General features: G+C 37.6%; 1 protein-coding gene across 1 annotated transcript in view; it reads left to right on the top strand.

Moving 5' to 3' along the window:
- Nucleotides 1-1,638: 1,638 nt before the first annotated feature.
- SLC71A2 (solute carrier family 71 member 2) overlaps nucleotides 1,639-20,392 on the top strand; it is a 30,470-nt gene continuing 11,716 nt past the window's right edge. The window contains exons 1-5 of the mRNA XM_005530060.3: nucleotides 1,639-1,875; nucleotides 13,560-13,655; nucleotides 16,699-16,761; nucleotides 18,998-19,125; nucleotides 20,048-20,162. Coding sequence (XP_005530117.3) covers nucleotides 1,681-1,875; nucleotides 13,560-13,655; nucleotides 16,699-16,761; nucleotides 18,998-19,125; nucleotides 20,048-20,162 — 597 coding nt within the window. The 5' untranslated portion in view covers nucleotides 1,639-1,680. The remainder of the gene's footprint in view (nucleotides 1,876-13,559; nucleotides 13,656-16,698; nucleotides 16,762-18,997; nucleotides 19,126-20,047; nucleotides 20,163-20,392) is intronic.

Consider the following 20,392-nt stretch of genomic DNA (forward strand, 5'->3'; position numbering starts at 1 on the left):
TATTTCATGGTGACTTTTTTTGAAGAAATGAAACGTTTTGTAAGAGCTTCTAGGCTACTGGAACAAAAAAAAGTGGAAAGCAACCATGAAATTCTATACAAATTGGCTTGGGCTGGCAAGGAAATGTAAGGAATATATATTAATCTGCTAATCCCTATATAATAAGGAATATAATTTGGCGTATCCATTTAGTTTACAGTAACCAGTGTTCCTCCTAAAATGGTGATGTCTTTAAACAAAATAGTGCTTTAAAAGACATTCATATAAATAAAAGCTTTTAAGTCAATGCACACTACTTCAATAGAAAAGCACGTTTGTTAAATTACTGGATAATGAAGCACAGAAGACCAATTTCACAATGCACTATATTTAGGAGATATATAGTTTGTTATACACTGACAAAACAGACATACAACTAACAGCATTTTAAATTAATCTTTATTGTTCTAGCAAACTGAAAATTCTGATCCTTGTACTTAGCAGAGAACAGTTGAGGAACAAGTTGAGGAAAAGCAGCAGTTTGACTCCTGTAGCAGATCCAGATGGAAGAATGTGGTACTTCATATCCTTCTACAGGATATATAAGTTTCATGGTGCTGGCCATGCGGGGATGTTTTGAGCTCCTGGGTTGACAGCTTAGTCCAGGATGGCTGACTGTTTGGCTGTATTGATGTTCCAGGGTCTGGCAGTAGCTACAACCTTCACTGTCAGCACCATGCTGCCTCAAAGCACCCTGTTTAACAGTGCACACCTAGTGCATTGGAGATAACCAGTTCTGCTCCTAGTGATGAACCTAGGGCACTGCTAACAACAACCAGCTGGTCTTGCAGTACTTCAGTGAGAGAAAACTGAGCCTGCTGGATGACAAAGTACCAAGGGCTTCAGGAAGGTTTACCTGAGACACACAGAATGCTAGTCTGGAGGACATTCACCTTGTGGATCAGTAGTAGTGTGTCCAGCAGGACCAGGACAATGACTGTCCCCTGTACTCAGCACTGGTAAGGCCGCACCTTGAATCCTGTGTCCAGTTCTGGGCCCAACAATTCAAGCATGTTGAAGTGATGGAGCATGTCCAGAGAAGAGCAACACAGCTGGTGAAGAGTCTGGAGCACAAGTAATGGCTGAGGGAGGTGGGGGTGTTTAGTCTGGAGAAAAGGAGAATGAGAGACCTTATCAGTCTAAATAATCACCTGACAGGAGGGCGTAGCCAGGTGGAGGTCGTCCTCTTTCCCTGGCAGGACAAGAGGACACAGGCTTATGTGTGCCGGTAAAGGTTTACATTAGGAAAGGTTAGACATTAGGAAGAATTCTTCACAGAAGGGGTGACTAGACATTGAAATGGGCTCCCCAGGGACGTGGTGGAGTCACTAACCCTGAAGGTCTTTAAGGAAAGACTGTGTGTGGCACTCAGTGCCATGGTCTAGGTAATAAGATGGTGTTCGGTCGTAGGTTAGACTCGATGACCCCAAAAGCCCTTTCCAACCTCCATGACCCCCGATTCCCGGAGGGAAGACTGCTACCACGCGCGCCCCACGCTGGAACCCGCCACAGGGGTGGGGGCGGTTCGGCGCGAGGAGGGCGGGGCCGCGCAGTCACATGAGCCCGGCGGAGGCGGCCGCTGCAGCCGCCGGCGGCCCGGTCCGGCCCGGCCGCTCCGGGAGCGGTCATGGTGGGAGCGACATGAGCCCCGAGCCGGAGCCGGAGCCGCCGCCGCCGCCAGCCCGGGACCGGGCGGCAAAGGAGGAGGAGGAGGAGCCGCCGCTGCCTCCGTTGTGGCGGTTGCAGCGGGCGTGGGAGGGCGGCGGCGGCGCCAGGTGGGGCGGCTGCATCATGCTGGTGAAGAGGATCGGCCTGACGGCGGGCGGCTGTGGTATGGTGAGTGCCGGATGGGAGCGGGGGCTCCGTGGAGGTGGCGGCTGCGGCTGCGTGCGGATCCTGCCAGCCCTGAGGGCGGCCGTGCGTTGCGGGCTGGGCCGGGCTGCCCGTGGGTATCAGTGCCCGGCCCGCCCGTGAGGGGTTGCTCCTCCTCAGCTGCCCGCCGAGATGTTTCCTGGAGTGTCCTGCCCCGGGTGCCGTAGGGAAGTTGGGGTGCGGCGGGTTCTTCGAGTCGGCCCTGCCCTGCCCTGCCCTGCCCGTCCCTGACAACCCCGGTATGTTCGAGTTTGTCCGGGGCGGAGTAACCTTAGTAACCGCACCTGTGAGCAGGTGGCTGTAAATAAGTTTTCTTTTAAACTATATGAATCCTAGGTGCCAGGAGGGTAAAACTTAAGTTTTCCTTAGGAGCTCTTGGAGGTGCTCCTTGTTGAACCTAACCCACGGGGTTACCGTATGCAGTTTTTATAAGTTGCTGTGCTTTCTGTTTCGTCTGTTCACAGTAAGCAGTGAGATCGTGTTGTGCAAAAAAAGGAGCTGGAAGGGAGTGAGTGATCCGTACGCTCGCTCGCTGCAAAGTTACTTTTATAAATGTGGTAGCGGTGCATAATTGCTTTCTGCAGAAAAAGTCTTAATCCTTTCCCTCAGTACGTCAGTGTGCTCAGAAGGTGCCTTAAAACCAGATCAGAGGTCGCATCCCTTGAGCTTTCTGCGGTAGATGACAGGTGACTTGTTTCAGGCAGGATACTGGCTGAGGCGGTATAACCCATCCTGTGTTGTTCGAGTTAGCCCAGAGGTCAAGATGGAGTAGAAGAACCCAGTAGAAGAACAAAGTAATGAAATGGGTGATCCTAGCACTGACAATTTTTGAAGGGGTGCAGGTGCAAAACAAGGCAATGCCTTACTGCACTGAATCTTTTCTGGCAAGCTGAAATAATTTTTTTTTTTTTTTTTTTGTGTCTGAATTGCATGGTGGTAATAAATTTTCTTGGGGTATATTTATCTTCATGTGTACCTGAATAATTTAATATTAGTTTACTCACAACATTGGGTATGCTGAAAGCACTGCATATGCCAAAAGTTCTAAAACAATGCTAGGTTTGTGTCAGGGAGCCAGCATCTCCTTTGTGTGTTACATGTCCACCCACAGATAAGCATCTCTGTTATCAGAGATAGTGCGCTGTTTTATGTGAAGGTGAAGAAGTATTTTTAGCTGAACATTAGCAGTGTAGCATTAATGTGATATCATGGCTAGAGATGAAGAATATTTAAAAAAAAATCTTGAAACCATTTGTTTGATGCACATACATTCTTTCTACCTTACTTGTATTTGATGAAGATTTAAAGGTACTTTAAAGATGTAGAAAAATGTTGTTCTATGGAATTAATTAGTAAAGTAATTTTTTTACGTAAGTTAGTTCCAAAATGACTGCTTCACACTTCTTATAGCGTATCACTTCCATATTTGAGCCTTTTGGTTGTCTTTCAGAAATGGTTATGCCCTCCAAAATGCAGATTGGATGGACTCTTCAGCTGATATCTGCTGTATGGTAGAATTGCTGTTCCAGGTTTGTGTACAGCAGTTCCCATTAAAGGGTCTAGTGTATGTGGGATGCAGTAACCCAATCTGAAGTCAGACTACAAAAATATCTCTGAAAGAGTTTTGAAAAGTTAATGTTTTAGTTAAGAAACAGAAGGTTTCAGTTTTATCAACTCAGAAGATATGGTGAAAGATACAGAGAATTGATCTCATTATATAGAAGTAAAACAGTTGAATTTTTTGATGTATGAACAGAGGCTAAGAAATGGAAGGTATATGTAGGGAAATTTAAAAAGAAATCAAAAAACTGTTTTCTTTCTCTAATTTTGAAAAGTAAAACTCAAATGGAAATTAAATCCATAACTGACAGAGGTGCTAACCTGTTTTTTTTATTAACAGATGTAATGTTTGGTAAAGTTGGATCAAGTGTTAAAAAAGTGCTTTTAAGTACTTAATATATGCTGTTCTATAAGTTTGAAAATTTAGCTTCAAAGTGACATAAATCCTTAATTTTGTAAAATGATCTGAGCTTTGTGTTTCTGAGTTTTTTTTTTTGTCCCTTCCCTCTTAGTCGTGGCCTTGGAGGACTTTGTATTCCTCGGAAGCATCTCGTACAAGACAGAATGGCATGGGGCTATAGCCTTATCTCATAAGTGCAGTTATATCATTAGTTAGGGTCTGCATCTGTTCCTGACGGAGCAGTCTGTTTTGTAATTGCAGTTCCTGCACCTCCCTGTGATTCTCACGTGGTTGTCATATTGCTACAACTCTCTCTGCCTAGACTTTATTGAAAGAGCTTATTCATAACAAAATATGAGGGGCCAGATCATAGCTTTAGATGTAGTTGCAGAGATCTGTTTGATATCAGTGGGATACCCCTGACATTTGGAAGAGGAAAGTTGTTGCTTGGACTGCTGCTGAATAAATAAATGCAGAAGTGAATTTTTTGTGAGCTGCTTCCTTGGTCTGCAAAGAATGTCTTAATTTTTCATTTTTATTTTTACTCTTTCCTCACATCAGATCAGTAAGGAAAAGTGGAAGAGTATGACCAAGTCTGTCAGGTTGTGCAAGGCTTTATCTTTTTACCCCTCCAGCTTGGATGTAAGAAGATTCTGGTTTTTGATGTAGCTGTAACTAACTTCACCTTGTTGAATGCATTGGCTTCACCGAATCAAAGAGCGGAAATACAAATGCTAAACAAATGACTTCTTATGAATAGAATTACTGCCTCAAAATTAATAAGAACAATAGTATGTTTAACTGAATTCCAGTGGAATGAAATAATTTTTCTTGGCTTTATTACCGTCACTTAAATGAGCCTCAGAAATTTAAGTAAATGATACCATGGGACATTTTGTTAGCTGTTGTGCAGTCTTGTTACATCTGAATGCATGAATATGAATACTGGTAGTAAAAACTTAGCATGGCATTCAGAATATTTGCACTATGCACTTCATTTCTGTGCAACCTATTGTCGGTAAAATGTCACACTAAGGAACGTTTTCAGCAAAATACAGTGTCATACTGTCTAATTCAAGTGCTTTTGTGGGAGAAGTCCTAAATAGAGAATGGAATTAATCAGATGTTAGTTTCATGTTTTTGGACACTGTAAAACACCTCAGCTATTATGAAGCCAAAGATGTTTATATATTTTGGAAAGATAATAGTAACATTCTGAGCTGTAGATTTTGGAAGTTTAACAGCCTTTATTATTTAAACTATGCTACACAGTGAAGCACAACTGTATGTACCCAAAAATTACATGTTCTTGTCCTCAGTGTTAGGATTTTTCTTTTTTATACTCCATAAAGATACAGCACAGTAAAACTAAGACTGCATGATTTAGTGTTACGAGACTTTAGTGAAACAGGTCAGGTTAGTGAATTCAGTAAGCTGGCTTCTTAAATTTCTTGCTTTTAGAATTTAAATTGTACTGCTGGTGGCAAAAACATTGTTCATTTGTTAGTTTGGGTGTTTAATCCTTTGTGTTTTCTCTCCACATAGGGTATTTTTATTGTTAAATCTGAATAATTAAAGATGAACAATATTGCCTTCTCAAGACTGCCAATGTCATCCTGAATCTTCCCATCCTGTTAAACTGATATTAAGTCTGAACTGTTAGCAGGAATGTTCAGCTGTTCTGTTTAGAAGCAAATCACTCTGGTTTATATTTTTGCTGAGAGGGCACTCCTGCTGTTACAAATCTACTTTCACTGATGCCCCAGGTTCTATCAGTGTGGATGATGTTGTGTTCCAAAAGACTGTGGTGGATTAGCATTTTAAGAAACAGAGAGACAGAGACATACTATAGACTAGGGCAGTAAAAATTATCAAGTCATAGCTATGTAATTAGTTATGAAGATCCAAACCTAGCCTACTGGACAAGGAGGTGTAGTAACTATCTGCCCCATGGAGAAGCATGTATTAACTAAGCAGCCAGGGGTTTTTAGAGGAGTTTCTCAGTGTTCTACGTATTTCTGAGTTTCACAAGGAAAACTTAGATAAATTGGCTTCCAACTTGCTGCTTATATGTTATTTCTGTATTAAGTAGTGAGTTACTGTACAGACTGGTGCTTTCAGAATATAGCAGGATATACGGCATTGTTTTCTTGGCTTGTCTTCCTACCTCAATGGCTTCAGTCATGAAGACTGAACCAGAAATGGTCTTCATGCTTTGCATGCCTTAGAAGATGCCTGCTTCTAAACTTGTCCAGTCTATGCTTAAACAGGAATGTGTTCCCAGCAGGAAATACAATATGGCAAGACATTTTAGACCTCAAGAATAGATTGTGTGAAGTGCCACTTATTTTCTTGTGTTTTAGTATAAGGAGGTAGTGGCAAATTTTTCTTAATACCCTTCATGTCATTCCCTGTTCAATGAATCCTATTTGTATCTTTCTGCAGATATTTTTATTGTGGTTTTGAAGAAGCTGCTTCAGCATTCCTCTGTACCTTTGGTAGTGTTATTTTTATTTCTGTGGGCCTCTTGTGCTTCTGTATGCAACAATGCGTATTGCTTAAAGCTTCTGAATGAAACAGTCATGGGATAAGAAGAGGATCTTTATGTAGAGCTAATAAAAATGGTCAGAACATCAGAAGAAGAGGATTAGTAAGGCAGGCACATCACATGTTAATGCAGTAATATAGTGATAATCTTTTTCCTAATAGGAAAAGTTCTTTTGAATGCGCTTTAGTAAGCCACTGCTGAATGCTAGACTAATTTCTTTCATGTAACTCTTTCTTGCCAGGATCACATTCCTGTGTTGTAGTCATCCTATATGTGGAATTAAAATAGTTTCTTCTTGTTTGCATAATGTATATTTAAATTTATATACATTAATTTCAATCTACTGTTTCATTTGTTCTACAGATTCCATGAACTTTTGTTGTTCTTTACTGTTGCCCTATAACTCTTCCAAAGTGAGTTGCGTTTTGTCATCAATGAACTTTGTCATTTCACTTTCATCCTTTTTTACAGCTCACTTCTGAATATGTTAAACAACATAGGTACTAGGACAGAGGAGTAGGAGTCATCTGGTAATGTTGCTGTTCTGCATGAACATATTGCAGTGGGTTTATTTGTTTAAGTTGTCCTGGGGGTTATTTTTGTGTGTGTTTTGGGGGCTTTTTTGGGTTGTTTTTTAATTTCTTTTTTTTTTTGTGTGTGTGTGTATGTGTATGTATGTGTGTGTGGGTTGGTTTGTTTGTTTACTTTCTTTTCAGTTCCTGTGAGGAGTTTGCTTGCTTTAAGAGCCTTTAGTGAACATCTTTGAGTATGTTTACTGAATTTTCAGGAGGGTTATTGATGTGATTTTTCCTTCTTTGTACAATTGCTTTGGAGAGCTCCAGGAACTTTTTAAGGCTCAATTTCTCCTTGCAAAATTTCCAGGCTTTTCCATTTTGAATGAATTGTTGTTCTGATACTCTAGGCCTGGGCAATATGATTCAGCCTAGCTTTCTGTTGAGAAAGTGTCATGATCTTCCAGTCCAGATACAGATCTGCTTAAGGTGTTTGTTTAGCAACTGAAATACAAGTTTGGACAATGTATAATCTGAATTAGTTATGATTTATATTGCAGCTCACAAGGCATATGTAAAATGCTGTACTGGAGTGGAAAGCACTTTCACTTGTGTTCTAAGTATTTTTACACTGAATTTTTGCCAGTTCCAATAAACAGCATTTGTGGTCAGCAGCTGGAATTAAGATGGATCCAAAATGCTTCTGTTTGAAAATTAAAATAGTCACTAGAAAGAGATAAAAATGCAGTATCCCCAGAGAGCTACCTGGGTAATATGTGTGGAAGAAAGAGAATGTTGCATGAAGAGAGATGGATTGGTGGTATGATACTTGTGCAAGAATAAGCTATAATGATTAAATAGTCCTGTAGTGAGACATACCAGGAAAAGTTGGCATTTGAAATGGTCATATTTTTTTGGAAACTAATGAAATAGTGAAGAAAATGAAACTATGAACTAATGAAATAGTGAAGATAAATGTGTAAAGGGAATGAATTTTATAATTTGTCATGAACTCCAAGATCTGAATGATTCATACATGAAAGCATGTTTCTTGGAGCATCAGTGTACTGATTCCGTTAATTCAGTTCTTTTTTTTCTTGGAAATATCAGAGTTGATGTAGTGGACTGCAGTGCAGGTGGTAGTATAAAAAATTACTTTTAATCAGTTAATTTTTGCAGGGGAAAATTTTTCTGTAGGCACTTAAAATAAGAAGTAATAAAATTCATACAAATTCATTTTAATGTTGTTTTACATGTAGGACAGTGAGTGCTCTTTGCAAAGGTATGTCTGTACTGCAAGTAGAACAAGGAACTAGCAGGCTCTCCTAAGATACCCTAGTGTCTGGTGGGAAGGAATTTCCCACAGGATGGTGTAGGGGGACAAAGGCGAGTTCCTGTGGTGTGTCAGTTCAGAGGGTTCATTTTGAGTTTGGTTGTTATCTGCCTGAAAGATAATAGGATTATGTGACTGGAAAGGTACTTCAGGGAGATACCTTCCTCTTCAGGACAGGATCAGCTGTGAGGCCTGTGCAGGTTGCCTAGGGCTGTTCCAGTAGGATATTGAAACAAACCATGTCCTGCTCTGCTGCTTCACCCTTATGGGACAAAAAAAAGCCTGCTGTATTTATCCAATTGAATCTTTTGCTTGATTTGCCTATCAGGACTGTGTGGCCCTCATCAATATAGGAAAATTTTGAAAAGGTGCTCTGGAGGACTTGAGGATTCGAACAGTGAGAAGTGATTTTGTTCTCAAAAAAGCATATTTCTTTAAAGAAATAAACAGGCATGCTTGAAGTTGATGTTAAGGTGCTTTTTCAGGCATTCAAACAATTTTGATTATTACATTATAGATTTGAATTAACAGATAAATAGTTACCTAAGAACTGTATGAATAAGAAATACTGCCTGCTCTTGGTTTGCTCTGCAGACCTGGGCCTGGCTATAAGATTGCATTTTGCTGTGGAATATTTTAGGGTGAATTGTACTAGCTGTTCTTCAGAATGTCTTGGATAAGGTATTCATACTAATACTAGAATGTGTTTCCCTCCTTTTCTATGAGCGATTATTACCAGCTGGATTTATCATTTGACATTCTTTCTTGGATTTATTAATATTCAACAGCTGTTTTGCTTTAAAAAAAATAAAAATCTACTGCCTCACAGTAGTTGCCCCAGTTTTTTTCCTTCAGATTAACTTCTGGATTTATTCTGACTCCAAGAAAGGCAGAAGAAAAAATGTGGGTTTTTTTGTTTTGTTTTCTTTTTTTTTTAAGAATTGGGCAGTGAAAAGAGGCATTGAAGGAGCAAAAGTGTAATACTGGGGATGTAAAAATAACAGATGTTTTGCTAGAATTCTTAGGACTTCAGATTTTACAATGATGGCCTCAAACTTGTATTGTTATGCGTTTGAGATTAAGTAATGTTTTGCTCATTAATGATTGTGCAAGTATAAAACCTTGACAAACAGCTGCATTTGAAGACAGTTACAAGGTCGATACATAGTTTCTCAGCCCACACACAGGTCTGTCACATGAAGATGATCCATGTGAGTAGGACATAAGCCAATAACAATTTTAAGGCTTTCCTGAGGGCACTTACTTATGGCACTCCACTTTTGAGGGCAGTGAATGAGGCAAGCAACTTGTATGTTGACCATATCTGCACTATTTGTGAAATCCTTTTAAAATCTTTTTAATCATAAGGAATTTGGTAAGTTGTTCCCATATTGTTTATTCAAGAAACCTAAAGGTCCTTGTGTTTCAAGGTTTATAAACATTTTTTGCATACTCAAAGTAAATGTGTAAATTGCATGGAGTTTTGTTGCAGGTTATTTTCTCAATGCAGAAATGAAACTTGCCCAGTAGTTCTGATACAGCTTTATGATAAAGGCAAGTGTGAAGTGTTTTTAGAAGACTCCCTGATTTTGAGCCAAGTAAAGGGTTTTCATTGCTTTTTTTATTCTGTGGACCAGACTGTATACATGATCAATCATAAATTATTTTTTTTTTTCTTAAAAAATAGGTGATGCTTGATTAAAAATTGGAAGCTTCTGTGATGGAATTTTTGGGAAGTACAGTAAAGATGAACATTCAGAATTAACTGTCTTTATCAGTCCATATGATAATGTCAGTGAGTTGTCCTGGTTTCATGATCTTTGTTTTCCAAAGCAGCCTTTAGCACAAGATTTTTAATTAATCTAGGGATTTAGGACATTGTAAAGAAAACTGAAAATCGTCAGCTACAGTCAGTGTGGATCACAGATTGGTAGTGTTAGTATATTTGACATAGAATGCTTCAAACCTGTCTTAGTTTTAACAGGTACATGTTCCGTTCAAGATCTGAATTTTAGTTTTCCAGGTCGTGGCATAAATCCAAAAGGCTGTGGTGTTTTCTGGTTTTTTTAGTAGTTCAGTGCAGCTAACTTTAAGCTGCATGATACTGCCAGAAATTATTTGCAGACTATTTTAATCTCCATGCATGTCTTTGAGTATGTATGAACATCATCTTTCTGCTAAACCATATAAATCTCAGATCAAATTTGCGTGTAATAAAAACATTATTAACAAAACTACAAAACTTCATTTTTTATGGCATTAGAAATGTTTGCTAAATGCAGACCAGATATTTATGATGCAGCAACACACTTAGTGATATAAAGTTATGAGGGAAGTAGAGGTAGGGGAAGGTCTGGGGAGTCCCTTACTTACTCTACTGTAAAATCTGCTTTTTTTCAGAGGAAACTGCTGTGAAAGGAGTCTTCAGATTTCCGTATAATTAGTGTTAAGTGCTAGTCTGACCAACAGGCATCTTGGCAAAAAAAATAATCGATGAAATTGTTACTATATTATCTTGTATAGAAGTACTTACAGGATTCTTATATGAAGGAAATTTTTTTTGGTGGGTTTTTTTTTTTTTTTTACTCCCATAGCCTTTGGAATCTTTGCTATTTTGAAATTAAAACTTGCCTGGTAATGTACGGAGAAATGTTAATAATACTTGAAAGTTGTTAGCCTTCCAGAGATAATCTTTGATCTATGATATTATATTGTTTCCCAGGAGAAAGAGAACTGTTTTCTTCAAATCTTCATGCTTTGAAGCAAGCTGCAATGTAGGAAATGAATTTAATCTTATTAGCTAGGATACACTAGGATGTTGCTACAGGTTTTGATAAACTGACAGATCTAAAAATTCTTACAGATCTATGCATTTACTGTTTAAACAATAGGAATTTCTTCACTTCTTTTTCTATAGACAGCTTAAATGAATCTTGTAATGCAAGGATTTTCAAAACATGTGATTTCTACCATTCTGGGTGAAAGTTTTTTGAGCAGGGGAGAAACACCAAAGGTGTCTGTACTCTACCTTCATCCTAGGCTGACTTCTTTCATGTTCAGTGGGAGATCCTGAGTTTCATGTTCACCCTGCTCTCCACTTGCTGAAATGAGTCAGGTTGATATTTATCACTGGATAGTGTCCCTTCAGCAGAATTCTGCATTATTAAATTGCACTCTTCTCTTGGAGTGCAATGGTGGATTGGCTGGAAACACTGAAAAAAATCTTCTGCAGGATAGTTGTTAGGAGATGGGCAAGAACACAAAAACTATGTAAAAGTTACTATGCCAAGGGGTAGTCAGAAATAAAAACATTACTGAATGCTTTTGGTTGGAAGGAACCTTGAAAATAATGTAATTTCTTCACCAGTGGAGAAGATTCCACCCACTAGATAAGTTGCTCAGGGCCTCATCTAGGTAGCCTTTAACACTTCCAAGTATGGAATGTTCACAACTTCTCTAGGCAACTTGATGCAGTGCCTCACCATTTATTAAGTAAGGACTTTCTTCCTAATACCTAATCTAAATCTCTCCTTTTATCATTTAAAAACATTCCCCTTCTCCTATCATATTCTGCCCATGTAAAAAGTCACTCTTCCTTTTTTAAAAGTCATTCTTTTCCAAAAGACCCCTTCAAGCAGTGAGAGGCCACAGAGGTCTCCCTGGAGCCTTCTCTTCTCTTCTTGGAGGCTGAACAACTCCAGCACTCCCAGCCTGTCTTCAAAGGAGAGATGTTCTAGCCTTCTGATAACTTAACGGTCTCCTCTGGACCCACTATAATAGGTTCATGTCCTTCCTGTGCTGATGGCTCCAGAGCTGGACACAGTGTTACAGATGAGGTCTCCTGAGGACAGAATAGAGGGACAAAAATCTCCTCCCTTCACTTGCTGGCGACTCCTCATTTAATGCAGCCCAGGATGTGATTGGTCTTCTAGGATGTGAGTGCACATTGCTGTCTTATGTCCAACTTTTCATCCACAAGAACCCACAAGTCCTTCTCAGGGCTGTTCTCTTCTTCTGTCTGTGCTCATGTCTGGATTGCCCTGACCCAGGTGCAGCTCCTTGCACCCAGACCTGTTAGACTTCATGAGATACTAGTGGGCCCAATTCTCAAGCTTGTCCCCTTCTCTGTGGATGACAGCCTGTCCTTCCATTGTGTCAGCTGTACTGCACAGCTTTGTGTCATCTGCAGTCTTGTTGAAGCTGCACTCAATTTCTCTGCCTGTGTCATCAGTGAAGACACTGAAGAGCACTGGTCCCAGATTAGAGCCGTGAGGGACACCACTTGTCACCAGCCTCCACCTGGACACAGAGCCATTGAGCACAACTCTCTGGCTGCATCCATCCAGCCAGTTCTTTATCCACTAAATAGTTCACACTTCAAATCCATGTGTTTCCTCTTTGGAGATAAGGGTGTCATATGGAGCTGTGTTGAAGTCTTTACGGAAGTCCATCTAAATTATATCTGTCAGTCCCCCCTTGTCAACCATTGCTCTCACTGCTGTGAAGGCCACTAGATTGTTCAGCACGTCTGCTTAAATCTCTTTTGGGAAGAAAGCAAGCAAGCAGCAGTTCTTGTTAAATACGCCTTTCCCAAGGGTTCTGCCCATTTCATTAATCTCATTTGGGATCAAATCCTTTGATCTTGAATGGCAGCAGTTTCACAGAATCATGAGCACTTTGATAGTTTGCTAATTCTTTCTGGAATTACTTGTTGACCAGTAGAATAGTTTCTCAGGCAGCAGTCTGTATTTGCAGACACAAGTATAGAATCAGTTGATCAGCAATTAACAGAAAGTATTTGTACAGATGACATAAGCAGCTCCTTATTTTCTCATACTTAGGCATTTTCAAATACAAAAATTGTTGCTCCTCTGAGCATAAAAACATTACCATAGTTTTGTTGAAACAATGCTGTGATCTTAATAAAGTGGATGTGTCTTTATGTCACTTATGGAGGAAGAAGCATACAGTTTGTCACTAATGCTCGAGGGGCAGAAAGCCTAAAGGCATGTTGGAGGTGAAAGCAGTGCAGGGTAATGTCAGGAATAGGGCCAACAATTCTTTTCAGTCAGCAGGTGTTCTGGGGAACAAACTGTTTCAAGTTCCCTAGAGATCTTTAATTGTTTTGTAATACAGAACAATTTCTCCTCCCTTGTTTGGCTTATTGTTGTTCCCAAGGGCTTGGTTAGTAGGTCATGCTGAAAAGTGGTTATGCTCAAAACATGTTTGCAAGAGATATTTGCACATGTAATGAACTGAATGTGTACAACCACTGCATTTGTTTTTCTTTCTTAGCAACAAGGTATTGGTCGGCCGAGTGTATACCATGCGGTGGTGGTCATATTTCTAGAATTCTTTGCCTGGGGGCTCTTGACAACTCCAATGCTAACGGTAAGCATCAGTTCATCACAGTTCCTCAGCTGTTATCTTGGTATTGACATATTTTCTAATTTCTAGGGATTTGAGGTTTAATTTGCTTTACATAAATGCATATCTCATTACCTGAATTCCAGAAGTCTTAGCAGCTGAGATCTGGACTGCTGAAAGACTAGAGGATAAAGAAGAATAGATAAAGTCTGCTGTACTCTTCTTTAACTCTTATTTGTCTTTTAGAGTAACACCAGTTTAGTCTATTGATTGAAGTATCTCTAGAAATTCTGGCTTTTTCAAGACTTCATAGTTCAATTAGTCTTCCAATTGTAACAATTGAATAAACTGTGCAACCCTTCATTAACTACGTATACTCCTGTGGGCCAACTGTTCTGTCAGCATGTAACATAGAGTAAAATGCAGAGCCATTCATGTAAGAAATGGATTTCATACATATTTAATCTGCTTTGGTTATTTTCCAGATCAACAGTTAATTTGAGTGTTTGGTAATAGGATATGAAGCATTCATTTGAAGATATGGATCTCATTTGTTTTAGTGGGGCCTGCCTGTAAGCAATCGCAGGAGGTCTACTAGTCCAGCTTTTCATTGCCTAATACTTGAGACCACTTTGAATACATGGCAAGCAAAATTTTGTGTGGTTGAAAGAGTTAATTTTTTTCCTTCTCCAAACACCAAATAAGATAATGTACATAACTCATGGAATGTGTTGGCCTAAATTTTCTAAACACAATCACTGAACTTCTTAATTTAATAAAGTAAATAACAGTTAAAAAAAAAGTTTGCATAAACAGTTAACAGATTTCCACAAAGCAGTTGTCTCACAAAATAACTGTCCTGTCATCCTGCATTACCAGTGTCAAAATATGGGGAAGCTTGCTGGGTCATCTTTCTTATCTTTTATTTCTCTTTGCTTTTTTTTCTTAACCAAAGTGCTCAATTTCAACTTAACCAAGTTTGACACTTCTCATTTAAAAGGATAAGTGTGCAAATCATAATTCTTACAGATCTGCAAACCCCCACCAATTCTAATACAACTGTGTATTAGGTGGGTTCTTCAGTAGTTGCCCGGTAGTATACTCCAGTTGGAATAGGTCCATAGTTGATCTTTTTTATTTGTAATCATCTTTGCAAACACTGAATGTCTGCTGTTAGGTTTTTATAAATTCAGGTCTGGTTTATACTTAGTATCTGTCTTGTGATGTACCTGTGGTAGCTTATATTGGCCTGCTTATGAGGCAGCAGTACAAGAAGTGTAGAGATATCTTATGAGCAAGGTTCAACCTTTGGATTGACAGCTATCCACTTCTGCTCAAGCAGGTTTGTCAGGTAGGAGGGGTAGAAATGGAAATGTCTGGTCTGTTGATCAAAGCTCATGGTTACTCAATTTTGTGTGGGTTTTTTCATGATTCTGTTGGTCATTGTCAACTTTCAATTTAATTAAAATGTTGCATTCTATGGAAAGAAATTATGTGTATTTTTGATAGGTGAGATTATTTAAAGTTCATTTTTTAAATTGCTATTTCACTTATTTTGACATCTCTCAGCAAAGCTGTACTGTTTGTTACATGACACTGTACTTGGAGACGAAAAGATTTAGTGTTTATAAAACACACAAAGGCTATTCTAGTCAAACATTGCCCAAAGCTTATGGACATTATTTTTATTTATAGACTTTAAACCAATGTTAGTAAATTACCATAAGCAGTATTAATTACTTAATGATATGTTCTCTCTTCAATATATATATATATATTTTGAATATGTATCTATTGGTAGAACTTGAGTAAAGCAGTTTGCTCTAGCAGTTTGTCAACTTGCATTTCTCTTGTCTATAAAGCAATAAATGAATATAAAGAAACTCAAACTTAATATCAGCGGTGGTTGCCACTCAGAAAAAAAACACTGGAAAACAATTCACAAGTAATTAGATTTAACTCTGAGTTTCATATTTTTGTTTCATTTTGTTGTTTTCTTTAAGTTAGAAGACTTCTAATTTCAGATCTGTAATTTGAATCCTGGCCTTTTTTTTCCTCATTTCATAACATCAGTTTTCTAACAGGTGAAAAAGTGTTTTAAATACCTAACCAAAAGATGATACCAGAAGTGAAAAGTGATGTAAATAAGGAGAATTATCTGCCCAGTAATTAGTAAGAGAACCACCACTTTGATTAAACCTATGATCTGAGAATCTCAGTCTTTCTAAAAAAATAATGCTTATACTTTTCAGTGACACTTTCTCAGTGTACACAAAGTAACTTCTGTAATTGGTGGCAATTTGAACATCACAATAAGTTTTTTTAGCCAACATGGTAATACCTGTGAGGCCCCCTAAACTCTCTTGCATATTTATGGCAAATCTGTTTAGCATAGATTAACATTCTTGCCCTTGAATTAAGACTGCTGGTAAATCACCTTACATGAATTTGTAGCTATATTTAAGCACTCAAAACTCTTGCTGGTATTTGTAAGCATATACTTAGTAATTTAAAATGTTTCTAACCATCTTGCTATTTAATAGCTGCTGTGTGGTCAGTTGTGAGTATAGCGCTGTTTTTTCCTTGTCAATGTAAGTTAGCTGAATTCCATTTTCACTCCTAAATATTGACAGTGTTTGAGTCAATCTTTTTGTAGAATTAACTACATAAAAATTTTGTCATTTTTACTGCATGGAGGTGGTTTTTGGTTACACTGATCCTCTTTTTAAGCAAAGTGTCCCAAAGTAATTATCTCTGCATTACAGTCTTTGCCAGTAGTAAATTCCTATGAATTTATGCTGATAAATTGATATTAAATCTTGTTTATATTTTCTAGTGAAGACAAAAAAGAGGTAGAAGATACTTTTGTTCTGGTCATTCCAGGGTTTTTGGTTTGTTTTTTTTTTTTTTGGTGTTGTTTTGGTTTGGTTTTTCCCTTTTGTTTTTATTTTGGGATAGTTTTAACAAGTTCTCATAGAGCTATCCTGTTTTATAAATCAATTTTAAACTTGGAATCAACTCTCTCCTGTCTCTCCTTATTAAAAACTGCTTTTTTCCCCCCTGTTAGGTCTTACATGAAACATTTCCCCATCATACATTTTTAATGAATGGTCTTATTCAGGGTGTTAAGGTAAGATGTTTTTTAAATCTCTGACCTGAATATCCTGTGTGTTCTCATATTTTGACTTGTCTCACCTGCATTTTCCATAAGAACATACAAACCACTGAGAATTTAGTTAATTCTTAAACCATTTTTTTACTGTAGTAGTTGTTTCTTGGGCTGAATTTAAGTTTTACTGCAGAAGTGTCAGCATCTTGAGACAAGTGGAATCTTTCTCAGAAATTTCAGTTCTTCTCATTTGAATAGATACCACTTGTAGCTATTGTAATTTTGATAAGGATCTGTCTGAGAATAAAGCTAGGTTTTTATTGTCTACTTCCTAATGTTAAATGATTTATATCAGAGACAAATTAATGCAATCATAATGATACCATTGTGATAGAAAATGAAGCACTCAATCACTGTGATTTTGTCTTAAAATGTAAAATGTGGCATAAGAGCTAATTTTCATCAGGTTTGTTATATTTCCTGGTCTTTTTTTTTTTTTTTATAATCCACTCTAGAACATTCTGTGATGTTCAGGGCAGCTTATAGCTTACTTAGACCACTGTATTCACACAGGCGTTATGCTGATTGTGGCCACAAAAAAGCTTGAAAGAGTTTTCTAGCATAAATAATGAAAAGTTCTCTTTGATAACTGTTTTGATAACTGTTGTACTGAGACACTGCAAAGCCCTTGCTGTAACTTAGAACTAAGATAATTTATAGCACTCAGAAATTATTTTTCTTTATATCCCATAACAAATCTAAAGCATTGCTTTTAGTTGTAAGAACGTAACATCTGTAGGATAGACTTGCTGTCTTTCATGGTGGATTGGCAGAGCACAGTGCACTCAGGATGTTGGTTTGTCTCAGACTGAAAGAGGAAGTTATCTTCTCATTGTTCTCATACAAAACAAAGTTCATGTTCCTCTTCCTGTTTTAAGTTTTTCACTCACAGTGCAATCTAAGTGTGTATTAAAAGTAGTAAATAGAGGATTCGCATAGATTTTGTACAGAGCGTATCTGTAGAAAAGTGCAGTAATGTAATGAATGTCTGGATTGCTCTAACAGGTCTAATAAATGAGCGATCAAAGACTAGAAAGAGCTTGTACTTCCGTGTCTTTTTTCTTTAAAATTTTGCTTGTGAAACATGTGAAGTATTTTTCATAGCAAAACATGTTAATTTATGTTGCACTGAAAGCTGATTCTAAGGAGCAGAAACACTAATTTCAACTGAGTTAAAGACATCTAAGTTTCCAACGATCTGGTAGTCTGGCTTTACAGCTTTTGCTCTCAATCTACTTACTGAAAACGTTGAAAATCAGGTTTGTTTGTAAGGATTTGGCAGAACAGTTACTTAGTATAGCAGTCTGTATGCATATGTTAAACTTGTGACAATATTTGAATAAGAGAGGTAGGCTAAAGTTAGCTGGAGCAAACTTCCAAGGTATTTCAGTATGTTTTGACTTGCTGTGGATTGATAAATGAAGAATGTACTAATTAGGAGGAGCTGTTCCTCAGTTAACAAACCCGTGAAATCCTTTACTTATTTTAATTCTCCTGTGTAATAAAATGGATTTGAGGCCTAGATTCTAGGACTTTATGAAATTCTGGAAAATCTAGTATTTGATCCTTAGTCAATTTTTTTTTTTTTACTGAACACTGTACACTGAGTCTGACCTTCACCACGGGGATCTCATTATGGTGTCCCATGATCTCAAGTTGCCAGGCTTGCTCAAATGATCTTCATAGTTCTTGCACTGTACAGATGTACTGTACAGGATGAGTATGTAGTATAGAGCAGTAAATGTTTAATTTAATTTAAACTGTTATATTTGTTTCAGAGAGCAGTAATGTTACCCAAAGGTCTCTCCTAGGACAGTCCAAATTAGAGGGCAACCTGGGTTTGAAATATAGCACTGAGCCTCTTTATAGAGGCTAAGATAATGTCCTGTGTATAACTTGACTGTATTTTGGAGATTTTAAAGAAGATTTTGCTGTTTGTATTACTTCTATATTGAATCAAATGGATCTTGAAAAACGTATTTTTTTTTTTTATTCACTCAGGTTTAATAGATTTGAAACATGAAATATCAAAATCACAGAAAATTAGACTGTAGAACAAAGTGTGTAAATTTTCAGTTATCTACAACTGTGTTCAGTTTCAAATAAATTTTCAATTTTATTCCTTTTTTATATTGTAATTAAAGTGAGCCTTGGAAATGTAGATACACACATATTAATTGTTTTTCTTCTGTTACAGGGTTTTTTATCATTTCTCAGTGCTCCACTAATAGGTGCTCTCTCAGATGCTTGGGGAAGAAAATCTTTTCTTCTTCTTACAGTTTTCTTCACCTGTGTCCCAATTCCATTAATGCGAATAAGCCCATGGTAAGTGCTGCAAGCTGCAGTAGCAAGCTTGTCAGGAGAGCAGATATTCAGAGGAAATGTTTGGGGAAATGGGAGAGGGACAATAAGATGAAAATAAGAAGAAAGCAGATTTCCTTTCAAGGCACAACTGCATTGTTCTGGAGCTTTTCTGTTCAAGATGTATTCAAACTGTGTATCCTAAAAGCAGAAATAATGGAATGTGAACTATATTCATACAACTAAAGCATTTTGATTTGATAATCCTGTCTAACTCTGCTTTAAGATCAGCTGTTAAGTTTTCCCTTGGTCATTGAAAGTAATAAATATGTTTTTAAAGCTGAATAAACCTGAGCATTTATTTGCTAAAGAAAAGTCTAGTTGTTGCAAGTGAGATATTTTACCTCTTTGAGTAGGACTATGAAACCAAGTCATTACTGCTCAGTTAAGACTTCAGTTGCATTTACATTAATTTTGAAACTTGGAAGAATTACAAAAGAATTTTTTGTGCACTCTGAATGCATTCAGAATTCAGCTTCCACAGCATTATATATATATATATATATACATATATATATATATGATAAATATCATATTATATATATATATATGTTTATTATATATATGATTCCTTAACAGGCTGATGAAATTACTTCTAAGATAGTTCATTTTTCATTACTTGAACTTGAGAGTTTAAAATTCTATAGGTACCATGTCATCAAGTACTTCCTTTAGGCTGAAGTAAACAGAAGAATATAAAAAAAAAATTAAAATGCTGTTTTCTAGTATTTAAGTGAGACTGCACAGTCATTCATTCATCTCCAGTAAAGTTCTGTGTTAGTTCTCAAGGAGCTCTCCTCTTAGGCTTAAACAAACTTGCTTATTAGTAAGAAAAAAGCAAGAGATCATAGCTCACACTTTCTAATTGTTGCTTTTAAATTATTAGGTGGTACTTCGCTATGATTTCAGTATCTGGAATCTTTTCTGTTACCTTTTCTGTAATATTTGCCTATGTAGCTGATGTAACACAAGAACATGAAAGAACTACAGCCTACGGACTGGTAAGATATGCTTAGTTTGGGGGAAAAGGTCAGATTATTACCTTTGTATTGAATTTGCATTTTGATGAACAGCTTGTTTCCTGATTAATATGAAGAGGTTGATAAAGGAAGGAACCATGGCTCAAGACACTGTTAGAGTTCAGGCAGTGAACAGAGTGCTGTGTGCTTATGGGAACAGAATTAATATTTGACAACTTGCATAGAGGGCATGTGTAAGAAAGAATGTCTTT

This window comes from Pseudopodoces humilis, chromosome 4, assembly GCF_049639895.1.
Source record: "Pseudopodoces humilis isolate 2021_Gansu_Grassland_sample_001 chromosome 4, ASM4963989v1, whole genome shotgun sequence".
NCBI classification, from domain to species: domain Eukaryota; kingdom Metazoa; phylum Chordata; class Aves; order Passeriformes; family Paridae; genus Pseudopodoces; species Pseudopodoces humilis.